This window comes from Pan troglodytes, chromosome 4, assembly GCF_028858775.2.
Source record: "Pan troglodytes isolate AG18354 chromosome 4, NHGRI_mPanTro3-v2.0_pri, whole genome shotgun sequence".
Classification (NCBI taxonomy): Eukaryota; Metazoa; Chordata; class Mammalia; order Primates; family Hominidae; genus Pan; species Pan troglodytes.
In genome coordinates, this window is record NC_072402.2 from 106,564,489 (window position 1) to 106,591,823 (window position 27,335).

The following is a 27,335-nucleotide window of genomic DNA, read 5'->3' on the forward strand; positions in this document are numbered from 1 at the left end:
GGAACCAACCCAAATGTCCATCAATAAACAAGTGGATAAAGAAACTGTGGTGTATATAAGAGTGTATACAGAGTGCTCCTGCCTCATACTCTTCCCCTCAAATCCCAGAGTCCACTGTATTATTCTTATGCCTTTGCATCCTCAGAGCTTAGCTCCCACACATCAGTGAGAACATAACTCAGGTTTTCCGTTCCTGAATTACTTCACTTAGAATAATAGTCTCCAATCTCATCCAGGTCACTGCAAATGCTGTTAATTCATTCCTTTTTTATGGCTGAGTAGTATTCCATCATCTATCTATCTATGGAAAACAAAAAAAGAAATGAAAGGTCTCAGATAATCCTTATTGGGGCAACTATTTCAATATCAAATTATTCTGAATCTATTCCTTATCATTTTATATTTATATACGAATACATTTATGTATTAATCCTTCATTTAATCACTCATTTAATAAGAATTTCTTTTGTTTGGTAAGCCAGAGATATAAAAATGAAAAAGATGTGGACCCTACCTTCAAGCCATTGAAAGTTGAATTTTTTTTTTTTCCCCCCGAGATGGAGTCTCGCTCTGTCGCCAGGCTGGAGTGCAGTGGTGTGATCTGCGGTCACTGTAGCCTCCACCTCCCAGGTTCAAGTAATTCTCCTCCTCAGCCTCCTGAGTAGCTGGGGCTACAGGTGTGTGCCACCAAACCCAGCTAATTTTTGTATTTTTAGTAGAGATGGGGTTTCACCATGTTGGCCAGGATGGTCTCTGTCTCTTGACCTCGTAATCCACCCACCTCAGCCTCCCAAAGTGCTAGGATTACAGGTGTGAGCCACCATGCCTGGCTGAAAGTTGAAATTTTTATAAAATCAAATTTTTACCTAATTAAAAAAATTTTCAAGCCCGTAGAAAAGTTGAAATGATAACATAATGAACTCCTGCATACTTTTTACCTGGATTCAAAAATTGCCAAAATTTTGTCACGACTAGGCTTCTGCTGTCTCTGTTTCGCCTCTTTCTATGTATATATATGTGTGTGAACATATATATGTGTGTGAACATATATATGTGTGAACATATATATGTGTGTGAACATATATATGTGTGAACATATATATGTGTGTGAACATATATATGTGTGAACATATATATGTGTGTGAACATATATATGTGTGAACATATATGTGTGTGAACATATATGTGTGTGAACATATATGTGTGTGAACATATATGTGTGTGAACATATATATGTGTGTGAACATATATGTGTGTGAACATATGTGTGTGAACATATATATGTGTGTGAACATATGTGTGTGAACATATATATGTGTGTGAACATATATGTGTGTGAACACATATGTGTGTGAACATATATATGTGTGTGAACATATGTGTGTGAACATATATATGTGTGTGAACATATATATGTGTGAACATATATGTGTGAACATATATATGTGTGTGAACATATATATGTGTGAACATATATGTGTGAACATATATATGTATGAACATATATATAGTTTTCTTTGATGAAGCACTTGAAAGTATATTGTAACATCATAACATTTCCTTTTAAATACCTAAGCATATATTTTCTAAGAACTGTATTTTCCAACACAACCCCAATTTAATATGCCCAAGAAATTAAACTTTGGTACACGAATAAAATTAAATATATAATCTGTTTTCAAATTCATTACAAAAATGTCCTTTATGACCTTGTTTGTTTTGGATCCAGGGTCCAAATAAAGGAGTATATATTGTGTTTAATTGCCATGTAGAAGAATTGCCCTTACCCTCTTTATTTTTTAACAGGTTCATTTTGATACAGTTAACATACAACAGACAGCACCTATTTAAAATATTTATTTTGATAAATTTTGACATATGTACACACCTGTGAAATTATTACTACAATCAAGATAATGAACATGTCTTTCACCCCTGAAAAATTCCTAGTGCCCTTTTGTAATCCCTGTCTTCCGCCTCTCTATGATCTTCCGTCTTCTATCTCCAGGCAACTACTGAACTGCCTTCTGTCACTGTATAGTTTGGTTTTCATTTCTTAGAATATTTTAAAAAGGAACCATACAGTACACACTCTATTTTGTCTGCCTTAATTTGTTCAGAATAGTTATTTTGAAATCCATCCATGTTGTTGCATGTATGAGTAATTCACTTTTTAAAATTGCTCATTAGGACTCTATTGTATGGATCTACTACAGTTTGTTTATCCATTTTCCTGTTAATAGGCATTTGGGTTGTTTCCAGTATTGGGCCATTACAAATAAAATGACATTTTTGGATTGTTCATTGCTGGTGTGTGTGTGTGTATATATATATATATATATATATATATATATATATACACATATATACACACACACACATATATATACAATTGATTTTTGAATATTAACTTTTATCCTATGGACTTACTGAACTTGTTTATTAATTCTAGTAGACTTTTGTTTTGTTTTGTTTTGTTTTTTTAACATGGTGTCTTGCTCTGTTGCCCAGGCTGGAGTACAGTGGCACCATCTTGGCTCACTGTAACCTCTGTCTCTCAGGTTCAGGCGATTCTCCTGGCTCAGCCTCCTGAGTAGCTGGGACTACAGGTGCCTGCCACCAATCCCAGCTTATTTTTTGTGTATATATATTTTTCCAGTAGAGATGGGGTTTCACCATGTTGGTCAGGCTGGTCTTGAACTCCTGACCTCAAGTGATATGCCTGCTCGGCCTCCCAAAGTGCTGGGGTTACAGGCATGAGCCACCGTGCCTGGCCTCTAGTTGGTTTTTAAAAATGAATTTCTTAGGATTTTATACTTATAGGATCATGTTATCTATGTATAAAGACAGTTTTACTTTTACCTTTTCAATCTAGGTGACTTTTTTTTCCTCCTTCTTTTTCTTTTTCTTTTTCTTGCCTAATTGCCCTGGCTAGATCCTGCAGTATGATATTGAATAGAAGTGAGAGGAGCAAACAATGTTGGCTTGCCTTGTTCCTGAACTTAGGTGTAAAGTATTTATTTAGTCTCACACCTTCAAGTATGATGTTTGCTATAGTTTTTTAAAGACTTAAAATCATACTGAAGTAATTTTTCTCTATTCCTGTGTTAGAATGGATGTTGGATCTTGTCAAATGCTCTTTCTGCATCTATTGAGATAAATAGATACCTATTTTGTTTGTTAATATGGTTATTTTGATTGATTTTCACATTTCAAATATTACACCAACCTTGCATAAAATCTCGCTAGTTATGACTAAGGATACAATTTTCTTAGTCATGATGTATTACTACTTTTTAAATTGTTGGATGTGATTTGCTAAGTTTTTGTTTATAATTTATCGCCTATGTCTATGTTTCTTGTAATGTCTTTGTCTCATTTTCATATGAGGATAATGCTGGCCTCAGACTGATTACCTTCTCACCAATTTTCTAGGAAGATTTGTGTTGAGTTAGTATTATTTCTTTCTTAAATATTGGTAGACTTCACTTGTGAAGCCATCTGGATCTGCTTGTTTTTATTTTTCCTTTTTGGTTAAGCTTTTAAAGTATAAATTCACTTTCTGTAATCAATATAGGCTATTTTAGCCAAGTATGGTGGCATGTGTTGGTTGTCCCAGCTACTTGGGAGGCTGAGAAGGGGGAGGATCGCTTGAGCCTAGGAGTTCGAAGTTATATGCCATTGTACTCCAGACTGGGTGACAAAGTGAGACCTTGTCTCTGGAAAAAAAAAAAAAATGAGGCTACTTAGTTTGTTTCTTTTTATTTTAGGTTTGGTAGGTTGTCTTTTCAGGAATTTGTCCATTTCATATAAGTTATAGAATGTATTGATAGTAATTTGTTCATAATAGTCCTTTATTCACCCTTTTATTTATATATTTTTCATTTATTTTTTTTGAGACAGTCTTGCTCTGTCACCCAGGCTGGAGTGCAGTGGCGCGATCACGGCCCACTGCAAGCTCTGCCTCCCGGGTTCACGCCATTCTCCTGCCTCAGCCTCCCAAGTAGCTGGGACTGCAGGCACCTGCCACCACGCCCGGCTAATTTTTTTGTATTTTTAGTAGAGACGAGGTTTCACCATGTTAGCCATGATGGTCTCGATCTCCTGACTTTGTGATCTGCCCGCCTCGGCCTCCCCACCTGTTTATATTTATAGAATGTGTAGGCACATTTCCTTTATTAGTAGTTTTTCTCTTGTTTCCTGATCATTGTGACTAGAGGTTTATCAGTCTTATCAATCTTCTCAAAGACCAGCTTTTGGTCTTTTTTCTTCTGTTTTTGTGATTTCTACTTTAACAATTTCTGCTTTGTCCTTATTTCCTTCCTTCTGCTTGCTTTAGGCTTAGTTTGCACTTTTTCTGTTTTTCTTAATGTGGAAGCTGAGGTCATTGATTTGAGAACCATCTTCTTTTCAAATGCAAGCATTTGGTACTCTAAAGTTCCTTAAATACTATTTTTTTTTGCAGTTTGCCCTCAATTTTATATATTATGTTTTCATTTTTATTCCGGTCAAAATGCTTTCTAATTTCCTTTTTGATTATTTTTTGTGTGTGTTTTTCTTTGATTCATAGGTTATTTAGAAGAATGTTGTCTAGTTTCCTAATGTTTTATCATTTTTCTAGAGTTTTTAAATTTTTTAAAATTTAATTTCGTTGTGGTCTGAGAATGTTTTTATCACTTTATTTTTTTTACATTTATGTAATAGTTTATTATGGCCAGTAAATGTCTGTTTTGGTAAATGCTTTATGTGCACTTGATAAGAATGTGTATTATGCTATTGTTCTTTGGAGGGATCTACATTGTCAACTTGGTCCAGTTGTTTAATAGTATTATTCAAATTTATTATGTTCTTAACAATTTTTTTGTCTACCTGTTGTATCAGTTATTGATGGAAGGATATTGAAATCTCCAACCATAATTGTGGATTTGTGTCCATTTCTTCTTGTAGTTCTATCAGTTTTTACTTTATGTGTTTTGAAACTATTATTGGTATGTAAGCATTTATGAGTATTATATTCTTTTGATGACCTGACTACTTTATTATTATGAAATGACCTTTATTATGCCTGGTAATAATATTGTTTGCTCTGTTATTCATTCCGTTTGATATTAACGTAGCCATTCCAGCTTTCTTTTGTTTAGTGTTTATATAATATATTTTTTCTTTTTCCTTTTTTACTTTATATTTTATTTTTTTTACAACAGGGTCTCACTCTGTTGCTCAGGTTGGAGTGCAGTGGTGGTGCGATCATAGCTCGCTGCAGCCTCGAGCTCCTGGGCTCAAGTAATCCTCCTGTCTCAGCCATCTGTGTAGCTGGGAATACAAGCATGTGCTGCCATGCCCAGCTAACTTTTTATAGAGATGGGGTTTCGCCATCTTCCCTAGGCTAATCTCAAACCCCTGAGCTCAAGTTATCTGCCTCCCTGGGCCTCCCAAAGTGTTGAGAATACAGGTATGAGCCACCATGTCTGACCTATCTATATTCTTTTTTCATTCTTTAACCAGTTTCAGTCTTTATTTCTGAAATGCATCTCTTGTAAACAGCATATAGTTATCTCTTTTGTTTCTTGATAATCCTTACCTTTTAATTAGTGGCATTTAGACCAATATTTAAATATAACTGTTTATAATGTTAGGTTTAATCTGTCATTTTGCAGTTTATTTTCTTTTTGTTCCACTTATTCTGTATTTCACTGTGCCTTTATTCTACCTTTCTCTGGATTAATTGAACATTTTTCTGAAGATTCTTATCTCTTCTGCTAATTTGTTAGCTCTAATGTTTTATTTTATTTTGTATGTAATTTACTATAATATACCTTTAACTGGTATTATGCCACTTTGTATATATACCATGTATATAGTGTGGGAATCTTACAGTAGGATAGTTCTGTTTCTCCGTTTCCTGTCTTTGTGCTATTATTGTGATATATTTTATATATTTTACTTTTGCTTATGTTACAAACTACACACTACATTGTTTTTGTTTTGTTTAAATAGTAAATTATCTTCAATAATAAAATATTTCATATATTTATCCAAGTACTTATCTTTTCCAGCATTCTTTATTTATTTATCTATGTCTCTATTTCTATTTGGTATCATTTTACTTTTGCCTGAATGGCTTACTTTTAACATTTCTTGTAATGTAGGTCTGCAAGTAATGAATTATGTATGTCCGAAAAAATATTTATTTCACTTTCATTTTAAAATATATTTTTTGGGAGTATAGAATTTTTTTTTAAACAGATTTTTACCCCTTTATGTATTTAAAGATGTTTCTCCAGTGCCTTGTCACGGAGAAATCTGCTGTAATCCTTATCTTGGTTGCTCTGAACATTTCATTTTCCTTTGGTAGCTTTTAAGATTTTCCTTTTATCATTAGTTTTAAGCAATTTTATCATGATTTACTTTGTTGTAAGTTTTTTATTAAAGTTTTAATTTATGTTTGTGTTTTTTGAGCTTCTTGTATTTGAGTTTTTAGTTTTCATCAAATTTGGAAAACTTTCAGCCATTACTTCTTCACATATATTTTCTGTCTCCCCTTCTCTTTTTGCTTTCTTTCAGAGACTCCAGTTACACACATATTAGGCTGCTTGTAGTTCTCTTACAGACTCCTAATGCTCTGATAATTTTTTTCCCCTTGTCTTTTTTTTCTGTTTCATTTTGGTTAGTTTCTATGACTATGTCTAACAGTTTAGTAATCTTTTCTTCTGCAATGCCTAATTGTCTTTAATCCCATCTGGTGGTGGTTTTGTTGTTGTTGTTCTTGTTGTTTTGTTGTTGTTGTTGTTGTTGTTATCTCAGGCAGTATAGGTTTTGCCTCCTCAAGTATGATTTGGGTCTTTTCTTAAACCTTTTATATATCTACTTAACTTTTTGAACATACTGAATACCACTATAATAACTGTTTTGAAATCCTTGTCACCCAGTTCTAACATCTGTGTCAGTCACTTTCAGTTGATTGATTTTTTCCCTCATTTTGGTTAGATATTTTTGCTTCTTTGAATGCCTGATAACTTTTGATGAGATGCCATACATTGTGCATTTTAAACTTATTAGACTGGGTCTCATTAACATTTCTAATAAAGCTATAAGACTTCTAGTCCAAGGAGAAAATGTAGAACATTGCCTTGATTCATGACAGAGAGAAGAATAATAAAATTTTGTTTGTGAAATGATGGAAGTTTAAAAATCACATTATTAGGGCCAGGCGCGGTGGCTCACGCCTGTAATCCCAGCACTTTGGGAGGCCGAGGTGGGTGGATCACGAGGTCAAGAGATTAAGACCAGCCTGGCCAACATTGTGAAACCCTGTCTCTACTAAAAAATACAAAAAAAATTAGCTGGGCATGGTGGTGCGCGCCTGTAGTCCTAGCTACTTGGGAGGCTGAGGCAGGAGAATTGCTTGAACCTGGGAGGCGGAGGTTGCAGTGAGCCTAGATCGTGCCACTGTACTCTAGCCTGGTGACAGAGCAAGACTCCGTCTCAAAAAAAAAAAAAAAATCATATTATTAGTGCCTTTTTTGAGCTTGTTTTTTTTCCTCTTGAAATTTATAATGATCCTCTACTGTTTTTCTGTATGATATCTATAATATACTTTTCCATGTGTTTATTTTGTTTCATAAATTAATCTGAGGATTCCAGTTAAGGTGTTTCTGATTTTTCTTCTGCATAAGTTAAATAATTGAAGTTTTTGTATACTATACTTAGATAATCCTTTTGTAGTACTTGATTTTTCAAGGGATTCCATAAGTTTAGGTTTATCACTGTACACCTTTAAGTAATTTGTCGTTGTGCTTGATTTGTCTTTTGATCTCATGTGAAATGAGAAAAAATTTTATATAAAACTTGAAGGAAAATGTGTTATCTCTTTTTTTAAGTTGGAATACTATTTGTTTTTCTATTAGAAAACATTAAACTTTTAAGATTTACTTTTTATTTTTTTTCTTGTCAAGGGATTTCTGAAGAAATGCTGCAAAGAATATCTGTGTATTTTGTTTATTACAGTAATTTTGTTTATTTAGGGCAGATCATAATTGATTTTACTATACCGTTATTTTACAGTATTCACAAAAATTAATAATGGTCACTTACAATGTTAGATAGTTTCTCTGGAAATTTCTCATAGACAAACAGTTTTCAAGTACATGATTGGGAGAATAAAGAAATAGTTGAAACCAAATCTGTCTGATTTCAGTGTCCATGGCCTTTGTTTTGCTTCTTCCTATGAAGAACATGAATTAAATTAAACTCTGTTAATGATAATGAAAGACCAAAACACATTAACCTAAGTTTTAGAGTCTTAGTGGAGTTTATCATCCTTCCTAATTTGTTCTGAGAGTTATATGAGTTTCTTTATTCCCAGATATTTTGGGCTCACCATTTCCTCAACTTGTTCATGTTGTAGATAATATACATCATTGTATTAATCTGTTTTCATGCTGCTGATAAAGACTGGGCAATTTACAAAAGAAAGAGGTTTAATGGACTTACATTTCCATATGACTAGGGAGGCCTCACAATCGTGGCAGAAGGCAAGGAGGAGCGAGTCATGTCTTACATGGATGGCAGCAGGCAAAGAGAGAGATTGGGCAGGGAAACTGCCTTATAAAGCCATCACTCTCATGAGACTTATTCACATGAGATTTATTCACTATCATGAGAACGCCATGGGAAAGACCTGCCGCCATGATTCAGTTACCTCCCACTGGGTCCCTCCCACAACATGTGGGAATTCAACATGAAATTTGGGTGGGGACAAAGCCAAACCATATCAGTCATCTTCACCTATATATATACACATGCAGGTTCTTGTGCAGATGCCATGTAGTACTTTGTTCAAAGTAAAAAAAAAAAAACAAAAATTAAGAGTAAATATAATGCATGCCAATTTTATAATATGTAAGCAAAACCATATTTAATTGTATGGTATTGAATTTAATAATTTCAAATGTGATTTTTCTTTGAAATTTTATAGTTTACTTAAAGATATTCTGAAGTATCAGAAAAGATGTTAAAAATAACTACCTTGTAATTATATATTCAGATATAGCCTACTTAATTGATTCTGTATGTCTAGAATTATGCTAGGGTTTTATGTTTACCAAGCCTCAAAATACCCATCATAGTATTTATAAGGCTTTCTCTTACATGAGTAGGAGTCTGAATGCTTCTGCTTTATCATACATCATGTTCAGGAAAAAGAAAGAAAACAGGATAGCTACTCCACATTACACATGCCCATGTCAATCAGTCTAGAGGCACTTGAAAGGAGTTCTCTTCACCCTCTTTTATCACACAAGTGGGGAAACAAACTATCTTCCTAATTATCCTTTCTCTATGATAAATAAAAGAATGCTAAGGGATTGGTAAACCCAATGATAATTTATAAGCCCTCATTTACCCTAAGCAGACAGAGTAAGAGGATTACCTACTGCTAGAACTGTGGGGAGTAGCTGCAAGTCTCATTCAAAAGTAAATTTTTCTGTAATTGGGAAGTAGATTTTCTTAAATTGCCTCTTCATGCATTATGAATAGTTTGTGATATTTTATAGCCAATTAAAATTGATTAGATCTGTTGAGTTGTTTCTGTAGAGTACTTTAATTATGAAAACCAGTTTGAAATGAGTCCAGCCTTGAGACAGATGGTTAAATTTATGTTTAAATAAGTCCACATTTTAAAAAATAGATACGACTTTTTAAAAGCTCTTTTAGTTGATTTCCTCAATTTGAGGTCACCAAGAATGGCAACTAGCCTTCTTATTCAATATCTGTATATTTTGGCGATATTTAAATATCAAATTTATGTTCGGGTGATATATGGAGGTCCTTATATTCTGGAATTCAAATTTCTCTCTCAGTTTAACATATGGAAAAATTCGTATTGGACATGGTAGTTGCCAAAGTAGAGTTCAAGCTACAGTTGTTGGTCATGAATTCTACTGAAGTTACCTGAAAATGAGAGGTTTCCACTTATTTTTGGATTTAGTGATTAATATATATCAGCAGCTAACTTATGGAATGAATGCTTTTTGCTGCATAAAGTATGAAGTGAAATTTCATTAATATGATAGGAATTTTACAAGGTAATTAAAAGTAATGGCACTCTTAGCTTTAATTTGCATTGGTTTAAAGCTGTGCAGAAATTGGAATGACAGCTATAATAATCTCATTAAACGCTGAAATATATGGGATGGAATATGTTATATGATTCATTTATATTCTTTGTATTACTTCCTAAATTTGTCCATATTTTGCTTAGTTTTGATAAGTAAACAAAGCTAAGTTCTACACATGAAAAACTTAAGAGAAGTTCTGTCTTTTTGCTAATTTTCTTCTATATTTTACCGGTAAGCTTCTTTGCAATATTAGTTTTGGACTTAGTTACTAAAAAGATGATATAAATATCAGAGGGTAGAATTGATAATATAAACAGCGTGATCTAAACAGCACAAGGTAAAATTATAATCTTTCAATAACTTTTTAAAAATTGATTTGTTTAAATTTCTTTTTTTCAAATAAGAACTATATCAATTTATGCATTTAAGAACTATTTGTTGAGTTCCTGCTATATGTTAGTCACTGCTCTCTTAATTTGGGATATTGTAGAAAACAATACATACAAAAATCCCAGCCTCCTTGAGGCTTACATTTTAGAGCAGAAGATAGCTGATTCATAAAATAAATAAGTGAAACATAGCATGTGAAATGGTGATAAATGCCATGGAGAAGAATGAAACAAGGTAGGGAGATTGGGTATTGAGAAGATGATCATGTATTCCTCATGGAGAAAGAAACATTTAAATAAAGAATGAAGGAAGTCAGGGAGTGAACCATGTGATCATCTGTAGCAAAGAGTACTCTAGGTAGAGGGAATAGCCAAACAAAGTCATTGAGATTTTATCATTTCTGGCATATTTGAAGATCAGTACAGATACCTTTTTGTCTGTAACTGAGTTGATTGATAAGAGAGAGGCGTGGAGGTATGAGATGAGGTCAGAGAGGAAGAATGATGGTGGTTGACAGGTGATGCATAGATTATGTAGGATCTTGGTAGTTCCTTTAAAACACTGACTTTTACTCAAGTAAGATGGGAAGCCATTGGAGTGTTTTGAGCAGAGGAGTGACGTGAATGAACTTACATTTTAACAGGATAATTGTTGTAACCTTTTTGAGAATAGTCTGAAATGAGAGAGGAAGGGCAGAAGTAAGGAGACAGTTACTTCCAGGCTGTTGCAGTAGTTTAGGCAAGGGGTCAGGCTGGTTTGCACCTGGTTGGTAGCAAAAGAAGTGCTGAGAAGTGCTCAAATTCTGTATAAACAATTAATTCTTGTTATTCATGGTAGTTTGATAAAGTCACTGTGTACATTAAATCAGTTAGTGCTGACTTGTTTCACCTAGGGGACATAAAGGTTTGTTTCCTGCAAGCAGTGACACAACATTTTCAGCAACTGATCAATACATAGCTTTATTTTATGTATGTTTTCATTTAAAGACACCTAATTTAACATTGAACTCACAACCAATGGTGCTGTAACTGATGGCTAAATGAAACTTATCTAGTACAGGTATCTTCTCTTAAAGGGTCATCACAGCCTTTTTGAGTATAGGACCATTAGACTTCGGCACTAGAGCCATTTCAAACAGTGAAATCACCAACAAAATTCACAAAAATGTGAAAAATGCACCACATAGACTGCAAATTGTTTACAGTTGTGAAAGCTGAAACAAAAAGTGAAGCCTAACTTTGTTCAACCTCAGCTAAGAACCTGTGCCTTTACTCAAATTTTTTGCTGCTCTGCACATGGCATGCCTGTAATTGACCTGGAATGCAATGCATGTATTGTTTTGGGGGTTTTAAAGAAATTTTACCCAGTAGGTAAATTCAGGAATGCAGCTTTCACAAATAATGAAAATCTACCATATATTGAAAGTAGAGTGGGCTGGACGTGATGGCTCATGCCTGTAATCCCAGCATTTTGGGAGGCCGAGGCAGATGGATCACTTGAGGCCAGGAGTTCAAGACCAACCTGGCCACTGGCCATCATGGTGAAACCGTGTCTCTACTAAAAATACAAAAAATTAACCAGGCCTGGTGGCACACGCCTATAGTCCCAGCTACTAGGGAGGCTGAGGCACCAGAATTGCCTGACCCAGGAGGCTGAGATTGCAGTGAGCCAAGATTGCCCCCACTGCACTCCAGCTGGGCTGACAGAGCAGCAAGACCCTATCTCAAAAAAAAAAAAAAAAAAAAAAAAAAAAAAAAAAAGCCTAGAGGATTTGCCATTGAATTGGATGTAGTTTGTGAGAGAAAGAAGAAAAGACTGATTCCAAGATTTTTGGCCTGAGCAACTGGAAGAATGGCATTGTTATTAACTGAAATGGGAAAAATGTGGGAAGACTGTTTTTTAGAGTCTTATTAGATACTCAAGTGGAACTGTTGAATTAAATCTCTAGTTCAGCAGTTCCAGGGAGAGGTCTGGAGTAGAACTATAAATATGAAATGTAAATTGTCATTTAAAGCCATGAGATTTTATGACATTACCAGTAATATAAATGAAGATAAAAAAGAGAAGAGTCTTAACAAAGACTGAGCCCAACATTAAGAAGTCAGCGAAATAAAGAGTTACAAAGAATACAAAAGACCGGCCGGGCGCGGTGGCTCACGCCTGTAATCCCAGCACTTTGGGAGGCCGAGGCGGGCAGATGACAAGGTCAGGAGATCGAGACCACGGTGAAACCCCGTCTCTGCTAAAAAATACAAAAAATTAGCTGGGCGCGGTGGTGGGCGCCTGTAGTCCCAGCTACTCGGGAGGCTGAGGCAGGAGAATGGCGTGAACCCGGGAGGCGGAGCTTGCAGTGAGCCGAGATCGCGCCACTGCACTCCAGCGGAAAAAAAAAAAAAAAGAATACAAAAGACCAATGTAAAAGGAAAACTAAGTGAATGTACTATTCTGGAAGACAGATGTGGGAAGATAGGTTTCAAGGAAGAGCAAGTGATCAACTAGGTTGAATACTGCTAAAACATAAGGTGAGGACTAAGATTTGGAGTTAGCAAAGTGTAGGTTATTGGTGATTTTGACAAGAGAAGTTTCAGTGGAGTAGTACAGGGAAAACCCTAAATGGGCTGGGTTTAAGAAAGAAGGAGAAAAAAGAAACTGGAGATAACTAGTATCAGTTTTGCGGTAAAGGGGAGGAATGAAATACGGAATTAACTGGAAGAAGTGTAGTAAAGGGAGGATTTTTTTTTTTTTTTCAAGATTGGGAGCTATTACAGCTTGTTTACTGACGGAAGTGCACTTCTAGGGAAGGAAAAACAGTTGAGGCAGCAGGAATGAAGGAAGAATTGCTGGAGAAATGTCCCTGAGTAGGTGAGAGAGGATACATCTAGTACCCCAATAAATAGATTAGTCTTCACTTTGAACAAGGACAGTTTATTCATAGTAATAGCTTAGGAGAGATGGAGAGATATAAATTCAGATAAAAAGGTTAGATATGCTGGTGAAAGCTTATGGAAGTTCTCTTCAGAGTAATTTTTAAAAATGGGGTTCACAGACTCCCTCTTCACACTAATATGGTTCAGATTTCAAAATCATAAGGTACAAACCATTAAGTATACAATGAAAAGGTTTTTTTTCCCACTCATTATTCATTTTTTTCCTCCAGAGGCAACAGATATTATCTGCTTTTTCTAGAGATATTTTATGCATAACATGTAGCTTTTAAGCCAGTTTGTTAAGTGTGTTCATCAACTTATTAGATACCTTTCGTATCATAGTACATATTAGGAGTTGGAGGTTAGTATGTGTTTGTTTATGCTAAATTAATGATGATCTCTACATTTTTGATACAGTCATATCCTAACATGATGGCTATTTGGTCAGCTTTCATTTTTATTTTCTTATCCAGTATCTTTTAGGAAGAGACTATAACTGTGCATCCCTCACATAACCTAGGACACCATGGATTGTAGATAAACATTTAAAGGATGAATGCCCTAAATTTTCTGTAAATGTTGTTCTTCCACACACTCGACTAGTCTTCTAAAGTAGAGTTAAATCTTTTTTTTTCAGTGTGGCTTCTTTGTGTGTTAATATTACATGTAGTGGAAACATACCTGCTAGGAGACATACAAATTAAAACTAAATTTTCTTTTCTGAACTAGGAAATCAGTGTTTTGATATTTAAAGAACAAATTGTTGAGGTTTCTTATCTGTAGGCTAAATAATACCAGTTCTTTAGATATAATGAATATTCTGATACTTTAAAATTTTGATCCAATTTTCACAGCTTTCTTTTAACTATATTTTAACGTCATTTCAGTCCTAGAGAAATGTTGAAAGAATAGTAGAAAGAATTCCCATATACCGTTCACTCATGTTTCCCAAATGTTCACATTTTACCACATTTGCTTTATGCTTTTCTGTCTCTGTATGTGGTGCATACATATGTATGCATGTGTGTGTATGTGTAAATATAAAAACGTAAATGTATATTTATTCAGTTGTCATATCTTTTTAGTTGCCTTTACACTGGAACAGTTAATAGTCTTTATGGTTCACAAAACATTGACATTTTTGAGCAGTATAAAACAGTTATTTTATGGAGTATTCCTTGATTTGTTTTTCTGCATAATATTTATTTATTTTTCATAGGAATACCATAGAAATGATGTTCTGTTGTTGGTGCTTTATATCAGGTCCGTGATGTCAGTTCATCCCATTATTGGATATTAATTTGATCATTGGAGTAAGGTGGTATACGCTTGATTTTTCCACACTTAAGTTACATTTTCATTTTTCTTTTTGTTAATAAGTATTGTAGGGAAAACGTTGACGCTATGTAAATACGGTGTTACTCTTCAGATTTTCGCCCACTAGTTTTTATGTCTATCAATGGTTCTTGCCTAAATCATTTATTATTATGGCAATTGTGAAATGGTAATTTTCTAATTCAATTATTCGTTTTACATTTATTAATTTGTTTTTAATATAAGGAAGGGCTTTCCCCTCCTGTTTATTTTTTAAATTTATGTATTAATTTAATGTATTAGAATGAACTCACAGATTCTGATTTTTATTCATGGATTATAATTTTATACTATCATAATGATATACTATCATGCTCGGATTTGGCCGGTGGGAGCCACTTCAAACTGGCTCCTCTGTCCTTTTGACACATTCCTATCATTCATTCAATACGTATTTTCTGGCTCATCTTATACTTTTCCTACTTCAGGTTCCATTTCTCTATGAAACCCTAGTTCCTTTTAGTGGAGAATTGTATTTGGAAAACAGTATCTGGCCATTGGTGTGCTCATTGCTAGTGGAGTATCTTATTCTAGGTCCTGTTAATTGACAGACACAGGAAATAAGCAACATGTACACATTCATGTACACCTGTGCTTTTTTCTGTTATCTATTGGTCTGTCTAGGGATACACTGAGGGGTTCACATTGATACTTCAAATTCTAGTCCAATACCATACAGTTTATTCCTCCTCTTCCTATTTATATATTTGCAACTGCTTTCTCTGGCAGTGAGAAACCTAGCTTCTGTTATTCACAATATTTTACTTACTTGCTCAAATGCTAGAATACACAGAAAGTAATTTCAGTATTGCTAACTCATGCCTCTGAAAAATGAAACTTAAAGACTACAGTTTGGTATTTGTTTAAAGCTTTTTTTGTCTTTAGCTTTCTATTGTAATCAAATACTGTTTTCCAAAGTTACTTAGTTTTTTACAAAGTTATTTCACTACTCCTTTTAGTGTGGTTAGTGTTATTCACTGGAAATACAGTTTGGTTCATTTGTTTCTGTTGTATCTCATTTTATTTTCCCCCCTCCCTCTTATCCTTGTTAATTTTGTTTATTTATTTCTATGTGAAACTTTAGTGATTCCAAAAGTTAATACTGTTCAAAACCATATAGGGAACTCAATCATTTTTATTTCCCTTTCTTTCTTACACAAAACTACGATTATATAATATTCTTTTTCCTTTGCTTCTCCATTGATAATGCATCTTGAAAATGACAACATTTGAGTTGGTAGACAGTTTTTTCATTCTTTTTTTTTTTCTGTCCTCACAGTCTCTTGCTCGTTTTTTCATTCTTTTCAACAGCTGCATGCCACTTTATTTTAAGATTATTTAAGCCCTTTCCTACATATGGACATATAGCTTATTTCTGATTTTTCTAATTATATGTACTGCTACTATAAATAACCTTATGTATGTGTTTTGTATGTGTGTGTGTTTGTGTGTGTGATTGGAGGAATGAATTCCCAAAAGTGTGATATAAATTCCAAGAAGTGTGATGGCTGAGTTAAAAGGTATACTTACATGTGATTTTGTTAGATATTGCCAAATTTCCTTCTATAAGGATTATACCAATTTGCATTTCTACTAGGAATGTATGAATGTTTTTTCTCCACATCCTCACCAACAGAGTGTTTCTCAATTTGGTAGATGAGACATAGTATCTCACTTCCTCTTTCTTTAACTCTTACATTGCTGTCACTGCTGTGATCTACCACTACAGTTTTTCAGTATTTTCACAAGTAGAGCAGACCTTCTTTTTCTGATGGTTGTTTTTAGATCAGTCTTAAGCATGCTGCTGTTTCTTCTCTTCACCCCCACCCCTGCCTCACCCCCCAACACCCACCTCCAACCAACCCACCCAACAGCATTTGGTCTTCGTAAAGGCTTGCTTTGGGAGGGGGAGAGATCATTTGTAGAGATTTGGTGTTTACTTTTCTACTCATAGCCAATTTAAAATTTGGACTTTCTCTGCCTGTTATGCTGAGGGTATGAGTTATGTTTTTCATTTTGTTCTTTATTATATTTTGGGGTAATATGTGGGAGATTCAGAATTATGCTGCTGCCATATCCCAGCTACCCAGAACTCCCTCATTCACAGTATTAGGAAATTATGGAATGTAGATTTGGACATGGTACATCATTCACTTTACAGGTTGTTAGAAGACTGTGGATCAATTGAATGTAGCAATCACTATATGCAAGGAAATTATATTACACAGAGTTTGAGAACTTGCTCTTTAAAGGTGTTTTATATTGAATTTTTAAATAAAGTATCACTATTTCAGTTCTCTGAACAGTTCAAAACCCATAAAATGTTTAATAAATGTTTCTTGATAAATCAAATATTCTTATGCCAGGAAATTTATTAAAAGTAGCAAGATATGTATATACTTATTATTATTATTATTATTATTATTATTATTATTATTTTGAGACGGAGTCTCGCTCTGTCGCCCAGGCTGGAGTGCAGTCGTGCGATCTTGGCTCACTGCAACCTCCACCTCCCCGGTTCCAGTGATTGTCCCGCCTCAGCCTCCCAAGTAGCTGGGACTACAGGTGTGCACCACCACACCCAGCTAATTTTTGTATTTTTAAAGAGAGACAGGGTTTCACCATATTGACCAGGCTGGTCTCAAACTCCTGACTTCATGATCCTTCCACCTCAGTCCCCCAAAGTGCTGGGATTACAGATGTGAGCCACTGTGCCTGGCCATACCTATTTTTTTTTTGAATGCTTTATAGGAGCATATAAATACAAACATTTTCTTTTTGTCTTTCCAAATTCTGTGCTTTATTTAGCCTTTGCTATTAACTGCATTTTGTCAGTTTTCTGCCATTTAATCTACATTACAACCCAGTGAATTAGAAAGGGCAGATAATTTAATTCCTATGTTTAAAAATCAGAAACTAAAATTTAGATTAAATGTTTTGCTTGGGGCTGCACATCTAATCAAAGGAAAAGCTGAGACTAGAACTGACTTTTTAACATTGTTCTTGTCAGAACCACACTGAGTAAAAAAGGTAGCTCCTTCATTGTTTCTACATATCACACTTGAATTTAACTTCCATGTGAAAAAAACATGTGTATACATTTGACCCAAGTAACTATAAGTTAAGATGAATTCCTGTTCATTTTCTTCATACTCAGTGTGCCTAGGATAGCGAGTGTAGAGTAATCAGTAAAATTGTGAAATTGAACAGCGTATTAGTCTGTTTTCACACTGCTATAAAGACATATAATTACTGGGTAATTTATAAAGAAAAGAGGTTTAATTGGCTCACAGTTCCACATTGCTGGGGAGGCCTCAGGAAACTTACAATCATGGTGGAAGAGGAAGAGGCATGACTTCATGGTGGCAGGTGAGAGAGACTGAGCAAGAGTAGGGAAAACTGCCTTGTAAAACCACCAGATCTTCTGAGAACTCACTATCACAAGAACAGCATGGGGGTAAAAATACCCCTTCATGATTTAACCACCTTCCACCTGGTCCTTCCCTTGATACATGGGAATTATAGGCATTATAATTCCAGATGAGATTTGGGTGGGGACACAGAGCCAAACCATATTAACAAGGAATGTTCTGAAAGAAAGGAAAATTGTACGGTGGTGGAATGTTTAGTTATCCAAATCAAAGCAGAGTCTACTTGTAGGCACTTCATTTTTAGAAAATAATCACTTCTTATTTATTATCAGCAGGTTTCTACCATAATTCGCAAATGGCAAACACTTCAGAAGTTTATAATAAAAAAAAGTGACTTTTTAGACTAGCTTAATGAGTAGTCTAGCCTTTCTCTTGTAAATGTCAAACTTACATAATTGAGTTTTGCTAGCTTCATAATATTGTTTATGGCATGACATGTTGTTTATACATTCTGTTATTACAAAACATTAAATAGATTTGTCAACAAGTTGTGGCAAACAAATTATAATTTAATCTCTTTGTGAATTTTATTTTGTGGAGGAGGAAAAATTGGATGTTTTCCTCCTTGTTGATTGACATGTAGAACACTCATGCCCTGCTCCAATGCCTGTCATCATTTAAAGAAAAAAAGAAAAAAAGCACACAAAACAAAGATAGGATACTGTGTCTGTTGAATGAAAAATAAGAATTTTTTCATTCTATGTACTTCACATTAATTTTAAGATCATATGCATTTATTTAAAAGTTAAGAAAGTATATTAGTGATCTGAGATATTTTGAAGTAAATAGAATTGTATTAGGTTATTTTTTGCAATAATTTTGTTAAATAAAAGGAATTTTAAAATTTTTATTTGTAACATTGGTTTTTATATGGTATTAACATTTCTGAAATTGACTTATGTATCCTGTATAGCACCCTAAACATTTATTTTAAAACAAATCAGTAAAAAGTAACATAGAATCCCTTTCCAAATCATGGTAAGTGAGCATGTTTTTAAAACTCTTTGTTTATACCTGCAAGGGAAGGAGATAACAGATTGATTGATAATGTGCATGCATAAGTATGCCTTATAACCAAATGTAGAAGTGTATGTGAGCTGTGGAGTACTCCTCCCCAAAATCTGTCAAAACATAACCTGAAATCTGGTTTTAAACCTGAAAGCGGTTTTGAGAATTTATTATTATTATTTTAATACAATAGATTCTGCATTGGATATTTCCAAAGGCAGTAAATATTTTTGTAATTGTTATTAATGACCATTGGTAAGCTGTTGGTGATTAAATTTTGGATCTAATGACTTCAGGCTGTTTGTCATATATTATATTTAATAAAGAAAAAGGTATCTGGGAAATTCTTAACTTCTCTAATGTTATCTTGGAGCATAAAATCTTACTGAGTTGAGTGTTGTATGTTTAGTGAATCATTTTACACCAGCTAGAAAGACAGATGGGTAGTGTGCAGTTTAAATATCTGTGCAAATGAGAGGACAGATGGGTGGTTTAAATGGTTTAAATGTCTCAATGAAAATGTGTAGAGAGATTGTCTTCTGAAGTTAGACTAAAAAATTCAGGGAATTAATTAGGAATAATAGTTAATATAACAAAATAAAATTTTTAAATAAGAGGCAAAATATGGAATTCAGTGAATTGATTATACCTTTTGAACTGACAGTAAAAAGTAACATCTTAGAACACAATACTCAAATACACTTGCATGGTAACTGCCTGTTTTGTTTTCTTATTATGAACATGTGGACTGTGGAAAGTGTCTTTATTACTTGGAATTAACTTATCTGGTTAATTGTACCTGACCTTTTGAACTGTTGTCAGAATTAATTTGTTCAATTTCAAGTAGTTAACAGAAACTTAAACTAGCTTAAAAATGGTGAGTAAAAAAAAAACCAGACTAAAAACCAAAAACCTTGAAATGGGCCTCAAAAAAGGCAGCTTCTGTAGCAGGAGTTAGTGAACTTTTACTCTTATTCAGGAATTAATATGACTTAGCTTCTAGCCAAAATATTGGTTCCTATATTGTCAGGTATGTACCTTAGATCTTGGATGTCAGCTCCATGTAGGAGCCTCCTCCTAACTTGTGTGGGTGGGGACAAAAAGGGGTGATCACTTTTAGATGGAAGGCTGTGGGCTGGCCATAGATATGTCAGTTGCACTGACCTTGTTTTTTGTTTGTTTGACAGAGTCTAGCTCTGTTGCCCAGGCTGGACTGAAGAGGCTTGATCTTGGTTCACTGCAACCTCCGCCTCCTGGGTTAAAGTGATTCTCCTGCCTCAGCCTCCCAATTGGCTGGGACCACAGGCATGCACCACCACACCTGGCTAATTGTTTTGTATTTTAGTAGAGATGGGGTTTCACTGTGTTGGCCAGGCTGGCCTTGAACTCCTGACCTCAAGTAATCCGCCCGCCTCGGCCTCTGAAAGTGTTGGGATTACACGTGAGCTGCTGCACCCAGGCAATTGCATTGACTTTTGGGGACTTTTAATGAAATATATTCTGTAAGAAGAATGCTAAGTAGTAATATTCATGGATAAAAATGCTATTATATTATTCTATGAAAAATTATTATAGTAACTGATCATGTGGGAGGATATGTTCCTTAGAACATTAAAAATCATTCATGGTTAGTATTACCAAAGTTATTTTATTAATTGCTAAGTTAAAAAATTATGCCAAGTGTCATGCAGAGTGAGATAAATCTTCTCTAGGGATTTAACTGAGGCAAAAAATTTACTGATTTCTGATAAACATTAAAAAAATTCAAATAGATTAGAATTTTTGAAAAAATCACTGGGCATACCTCATAGTAAGGAGAATAATCATTTCATATTAAATTTATATAAACACATATATGATTATTTACTGGTTCATGACATAAAATATTTTGTGGGTGGTAGTCAAAAAGTTTGAAAACTATTACTTTAGTGATTCAAGTTTTTTTCTTTCTTTTTGATTTTCTTCAGGTGAGAACTGAATTAATGTACTTGCTTCCCTCTTGCCACTCTAGTTTTAGAACATGTTTCTGGTCAGCAGTGACAGGGATTAGAGATACTCAGGTGAAAAGATTATTTTCTTATTGAGAAGTTCTTTATGTTATAAAGTGAAATAGATTATCTGGGTAACATTTTGTTAAAAACTTGGACAGTTATTAATATCCTCATGTGCAAGAGCCAGTGAATGGACAATGGGTACAGAATTAAACTCTTTAAAAAAATTATTTGTTGCTCCATAGAAGTCAGTGGTGATTCTAGTATTTGTGAACTCTAGAATTTATTGATAGTAGAGACATACAAGTCTGCCAGAAGGTTTGTTTCTGTTTATACGATGTGGATGTAGTTCCTGAGCATCAGAATTGGAGGGATGATGAGAAAGCAAGGGAATTCTATTTCTCATTCTGTTGTTCTTCCTAGGAATGGTCTGAGGTCTGAAATTGTCCCTCTTTGCAAAAACCTTCACCTTTTCTCTGCTCTTTGCTCTGAGGTACTGAGATTCTTAAATGAGGAATACTCAGATGGTTGCTGAGCCTAAGCAGAATGGCAACAGAAGGGAGCCTGCCGTCAAAAATTCTCAACTTAAGATCTGTTTCTGTTTCAGCTTTCTACATATGGCTAGGCAGTTTTCCCAGCACTATTTATTAAATAGGGAATCCTTTCCCCATTTCTTGTTTTTGTCGGGTTTGTCAAAGATCAGATGGTTGTAGATATGTGGCATTATTTCTGAGGGCTCTGTTCTGTTCCATTGGTCTATATCTCTGTTTTGGTACCAGTACGATGCTGTTTTGGTTACAGTAGCCTTGTAGTATAGTTTGAAGTCAGGTAGTGTGATGCCTCCAGCTTTGTTCTTTTGGCTTAGGGTTGACTTGGCAATGTGGGCTCTTTTTTGGTTCCATATGAACTTTAAAGTAGTTTTTTCCAATTCTGTGAAGAAAGTCATTGGTAGCTTGATGGGGATGGCATTGAATCTGTAAATTACCTTGGGCAGTATGGCCATTTTCACGATATTGATTCTTCCTACCCATGAGCATGGAATGTTCTTCCATTTGTTTGTATCCTCTTTTATTTCATTGAGCAGTGGTTTGTAGTTCTCCTTGAAGAGGTCCTTCACATCCTTGTAAGTTGGATTCCTAGGTATTTTATTCTCTTTGAAGCAATTGGGAATGGGAGTTCACTCATGATTTTGCTCTCTGTTTGTCTCTTATTGGTGTATAAGAATGCTTGTGATTCTTGCACATTGATTTTGTATTCTGAGACTTTGCTGAAGTTGCCTATCAGCTTAAGGAGATTTTGGGCTGAGATGATGGGGTTTTCTAAATATACAATCATGTCATCTGCAAACAGGGACAATTTGACTTCCTCTTTTCCTAGTTGAATACCCTCTATTTCCTTCTGCTGCCTGATTGCCCTGGCCAGAACTTCCAACACTATGTTGAATAGGAATAGTGAGTTACACCTTATACAAAAATTAATTCAGGATGGAGTAAAGACTTAAATGTTAGACCTAAAACCATAAAAACCCAAGAAGAAAACCTTGGCAATACCATTCAGGACATAGGCATGGGCAAGGACTTCATGTCTAAAACACCAAAAGCAATGGCAACAAAAGCCAAAATTGACAAATGGGATCTAATTAAACTAAAGAGCTTCTGCACAGCAAAAGAAACCTACCATCAGATTGAACAGGCAGCCTACAGAATGGGAGAACATTTTTGCAATCTACTCATCTGACAAAGGGCTGATATCCAGAATCTACAATGAACTCAGACAAGTTTACAAGAAAAAAACAAACAACCCCATCAAAAAGTGGGCGAAGGATATGAACAGACACTTCTCAAAAGAAGATATTTATGCAGCCAAAAGACACATGAAAAAATGCTCACCATCACTGGCCATCAGAGAAATGCAAATCAAAACCACAATGAGATACCATCTCACACCAGTTAGAGTGGCGATCATTAAGAAGTCAGGAAACAACAGGTGCTAGAGAGGATATGGAGAAATAGGAACACTTTTACACTGTTGGTGGGACTGTAAACAAGTTCAACCATTGTGGAAGTCAGTGTGGTGATTCTTCAGGGATCTGGAACTAGAAGTACCATTTGACCCAGCCATCCCATTACTGAGTATATACCAAAAAGATTATAAATCATGCTGCTATAAAGACACATGCACATGTATGTTTATTGCGGTACTATTCACAATAGCAAAGACTTGGAACCAACCCAATGTCCAACAATGATAGACTGGATTAAGAAAATATGGCACATACACACCATGGAATACTATGCAGCCATAAAAAAGGATGAGTTCATGTCCTTTGTAGGGACATGGATGAAGCTGGAAACCATCATTCTCAGCAGACTATCACAAGGACAAAAAACTAAACACCGCATGTTCTCACCCATAGGTGGGTATTGAACAATGAGAACACATGGACACAGGAAGGGGAACATTACACACCAAGGACTGTTGTGGGATGGGGGGAAGGGGGAGTGATAGCATTAGGAGATATACCTAATGTTAAATGACAAGTTAATGGGTGCCGCACACCAACGTGGCACATGTATACATATGTAACAAACCTGCACGTTGTGCACATGTACCCTCAAACTTAAAGTATTAAAAAAAAAAAAGAATCAGCTAGAAACTGATGCCTTGACACCAGTGAATCTCAATGCAATGAAATGCAAGTTACAAAAGAATGCAAATAAAATTTATTTACATTAAAAAAAAAAGATCTGTTTCTGGGGAGAGGATTTATTTGGAGGACTTCTTTGGAAAGGGCAGAAAGTAGTAAATGTCTTGAACAGTTTATTTTCTGAGTCTACAATGACAAGAAATATTTGTGTAATTTGCATCAAAAGTTTAAGATCTGCTTAAAATTTTCATTTCTTTATATCTTCATTTGCTTATATTGGCAATCTGTAAATGTTTTCTAAATGACTAGTAAAGGAACCATAAAATGTTTTTAACTCATAACATTATCAGTATCTCTCAGACTTCTTCCACATGAAGTCTAAATTTCTCTGCTTGATTTTCAAGTCATTCAGCACCTAGAACTGCACTACCTAAGCAGACCTATTTCTTCAACTTTCTCAAAACTTGCTGTCTGTAGACAAGCTTATCTCTATGCAACTTTGTTCTTTCTATGTATTCACTCAGTATTCCGGTTCACAAGGCTCTATTTCAAGGACTCTGGTTTGCCAAATACTGAATTCCCAATGTTTAGCACAGTTCCTAGTAGCGTTCAGCTAATAATATTCATTGAATGAAAGGAAGGAAGGAAGGGAAAAAAGGAAGGTGAGAGGAAGGAACTATCTGTTCTTATCTTTTTTATACTTCTCCAGATATTTCCCATATTTTAAGGTTTGTCTTCTCCACAAAGCCTCCTCTGACTACCCTTGTCTTTGTTGATATCTCAAACAAAGACCTCAAAATTTAACATTATTTACAAACTTTCTTGGTTTCTTGGTTTTACAGTTTTATGTGCACTGCTGTTTCAATTTGGTATAAGCTTCTTGAAGATGAAAAGGATCATATATCTGTACTTTTTTGTGTTTTACTTTGACCTTTATTCACCATTTAGTATCCTACATGCCTCCTTCTTGGCAACCTTTGTGTTAAGGATTGGCAAATCTAACAGTACCTTGCATAAAGCTAAGCACATATTATGTGTTCAATAAAATTTTTTTGTTTAAAAAATGCGTGAAATAACATAAAACAGTAGTAATTCAGTTTGTATGTAGTGAAGATAAAAATTTTTTTCTTATCTCTTTACTAACTTTCTTCAGTTTTTTTTTTTTTCAGGGAAGGAAACTGAAAAGGCCAAGGAACGATACGACAAAGCCACAATGAAACTTCATATGTTGCACAATCAGTATGTATTGGCGTTGAAAGGGGCACAGCTCCATCAGAATCAGTATTATGATATCACACTTCCCCTGCTTCTGGACTCCTTACAAAAGATGCAAGAAGAAATGATAAAAGCACTGTAAGATACATTTTCTTTTTATCATAAAATCCCTTCACAAAATGATTTCAACATATTTTCTCTTTAGTTTAGGTGTTGCTTCATAAGTTTTATTATTAACCCAGTCCAGTGGGTATTTCAGACCTTGATTCCTCTTGATTTTCACTTTTCATGTCCCTTCAGTTTGTGCTTATCCCCTAAACCTTCTAGCTAGCTTCCAAAATGGTCCTTCTTTTGTATGTTTTTGTTTTGTTTCCTTAGCTGGAAATTTAAATGAAAAAATTATAAGTTGAAAAGTGTTAGGAAATGAATATCTGCCTCCAGAGAGTTGGGTATTTAAATCTTGAACAACTGAAGAGGCTCAAGGAAGAAATTTTTTGAAGGTTTATTTGTCAGCTTCTTGCTCTTTTTTCTGTATGAGATTAAAATCAACAAATGTTTATTGAAGTTTTACGTATGCAAAGCACATTATCTGATGCTTAGGGATATAGAGATGAGCAGGGCACAATTCTTGCCTTCTTGATCTAACAATATACTTTAATTAGTGAGTCAAATGGACACATGTTTATCACACACACTGATATAAAATGACAGAAAAAATAAGTCATCCTTTGGTAGACCCTATCTCCTTAATTAGTTGTTTTAGTGCCTTCCAAATGACTAAATTCAATTTTCTTTCACTGAAAATTGTGTCGGGGAATTCTTCAATGTTAGAGTTGCTGTGAACTATGAGTAGGGTTGAAGAATGGTGTAGTAATGGAAGTGCATTAGAAAAGAAGTAAATGGTTATCTCTCAGGTGGAGTTAAAATTCAAAAAAAGTAGTGAAGTATGAGAAAAGGAACTTGGACCAGTTTAATGCAGGTTCTTGCATTGTACTTAATTTATCTGTAATTACATAAATTAGCACATAAGCTCTTAGGTTTAGCATATTTTGAAATGTAGTGGTAAATTGATATGAAAAATTATTATGAGCATTTTTCAGGTTATGGTGCAAGAGGAAGCCTGAATATTACATCAATTAACCCATTTAAGCCAGAGGTTGCAAATTTTTTTGTGTGAACATTTTTTTGTGTGTGAAAAATCGACCTTAGCGATAACCTTGAGCAGTAGGATATGAATAACTCCCATAAGTTTAGTGTTCCAATAATGGAACACTAGTCATAAATGGGTTAATAAATGCCAAAGTAACTGTTAAAGGTAAAATGATAATTTCTAAAACAAAACATTTCATTTATAGACTGCATTGCAGTTTGCAAAGCACTTTCATGTGCATTTGCTTACTTGTTCCTTACAGTATCCTGTAGAGTTAGGAAGTACAGGTTATATCCAGGGTATATCTATGACAGACAAGTGAGAATGGACCCAGATTCACAAAGCTAAGAGGTGGCAGGTCTGGAACTTGAAGCTTGAGTCTTCTGACTAACGCTGCACTGTCCGTGAGAGGAATGTAGTGATTTGAAGAATGTACCCTCAAAATTCTTGTGTACCCAGAATCTCAGAATGTGACCTTATTTGGAAATAGGGTCTTTGCAGATGTAATTAGTCAAGGATCTCAAGATGAAATCATTCTGGATTTAGAGTAGGCCCTAAATCCAATGGCTGGAGTCCTTATAAGAAGACGAGAGGAAGGACAGAGAGAGACACAGAGAAGGCCTTGTGAAGACAGAGGCAGAGATTGACATCGTTTTCTTTGAAGGGCTCCCCCGTGCCATGACAGATTTAGTATAACTAGCTATCATTGTGTTATATTATTCTGTTTTACATACAAATATTTCAGATTAGGGATAATATTTCTTGGGCTATTGACTTCCACAGCCTCTGAAATTAGAAGAGCAAATTTGTCTTTGCTGCCTTCCAGACTCTGCTTGACTGACTTTTACCTCTCTTTATGTGAAAATAAAGATAATTTGATAGTATATACTTGTGTGTAGGTAAGACTAAATTTTAGGTGATCCTCCATATTCACATAAGAAGATAAAGTGTTTTTAGTTAATTTGAATATGTAAACTTTTTAGTGTTGATAAAATAGTGAAATGTCTAGTTAAATATTTGATTCATAAATTTACTTATCTCTAAAGTACTATTGATTTAGAAATATTTCCTTTCCTACTTTCAT

General features: G+C 34.7%; 1 protein-coding gene across 48 annotated transcripts in view; it reads left to right on the top strand.

The window, feature by feature from the left end:
• Positions 1–27,335, top strand: part of FER (FER tyrosine kinase) — a 439,457-nt gene that overhangs the window by 95,339 nt on the left and 316,783 nt on the right. For 46 of the 48 annotated variants that reach the window (XR_010156938.1, XR_010156953.1, XR_010156948.1 and 43 more), the window contains one exon: positions 25,056–25,239. Coding sequence is in view for 20 of the 48 variants with exons in the window: in XM_063810513.1 (XP_063666583.1) it covers positions 25,056–25,239 (184 nt within the window). In the remaining 28 variants the exon portion in view is untranslated. Of the gene's footprint in view, positions 1–5,204; positions 5,453–25,055; positions 25,240–27,335 lie in introns of those variants that run through there. The other 2 variants (XM_016953594.4, XM_016953598.4) reach the window with 2 other exon arrangements.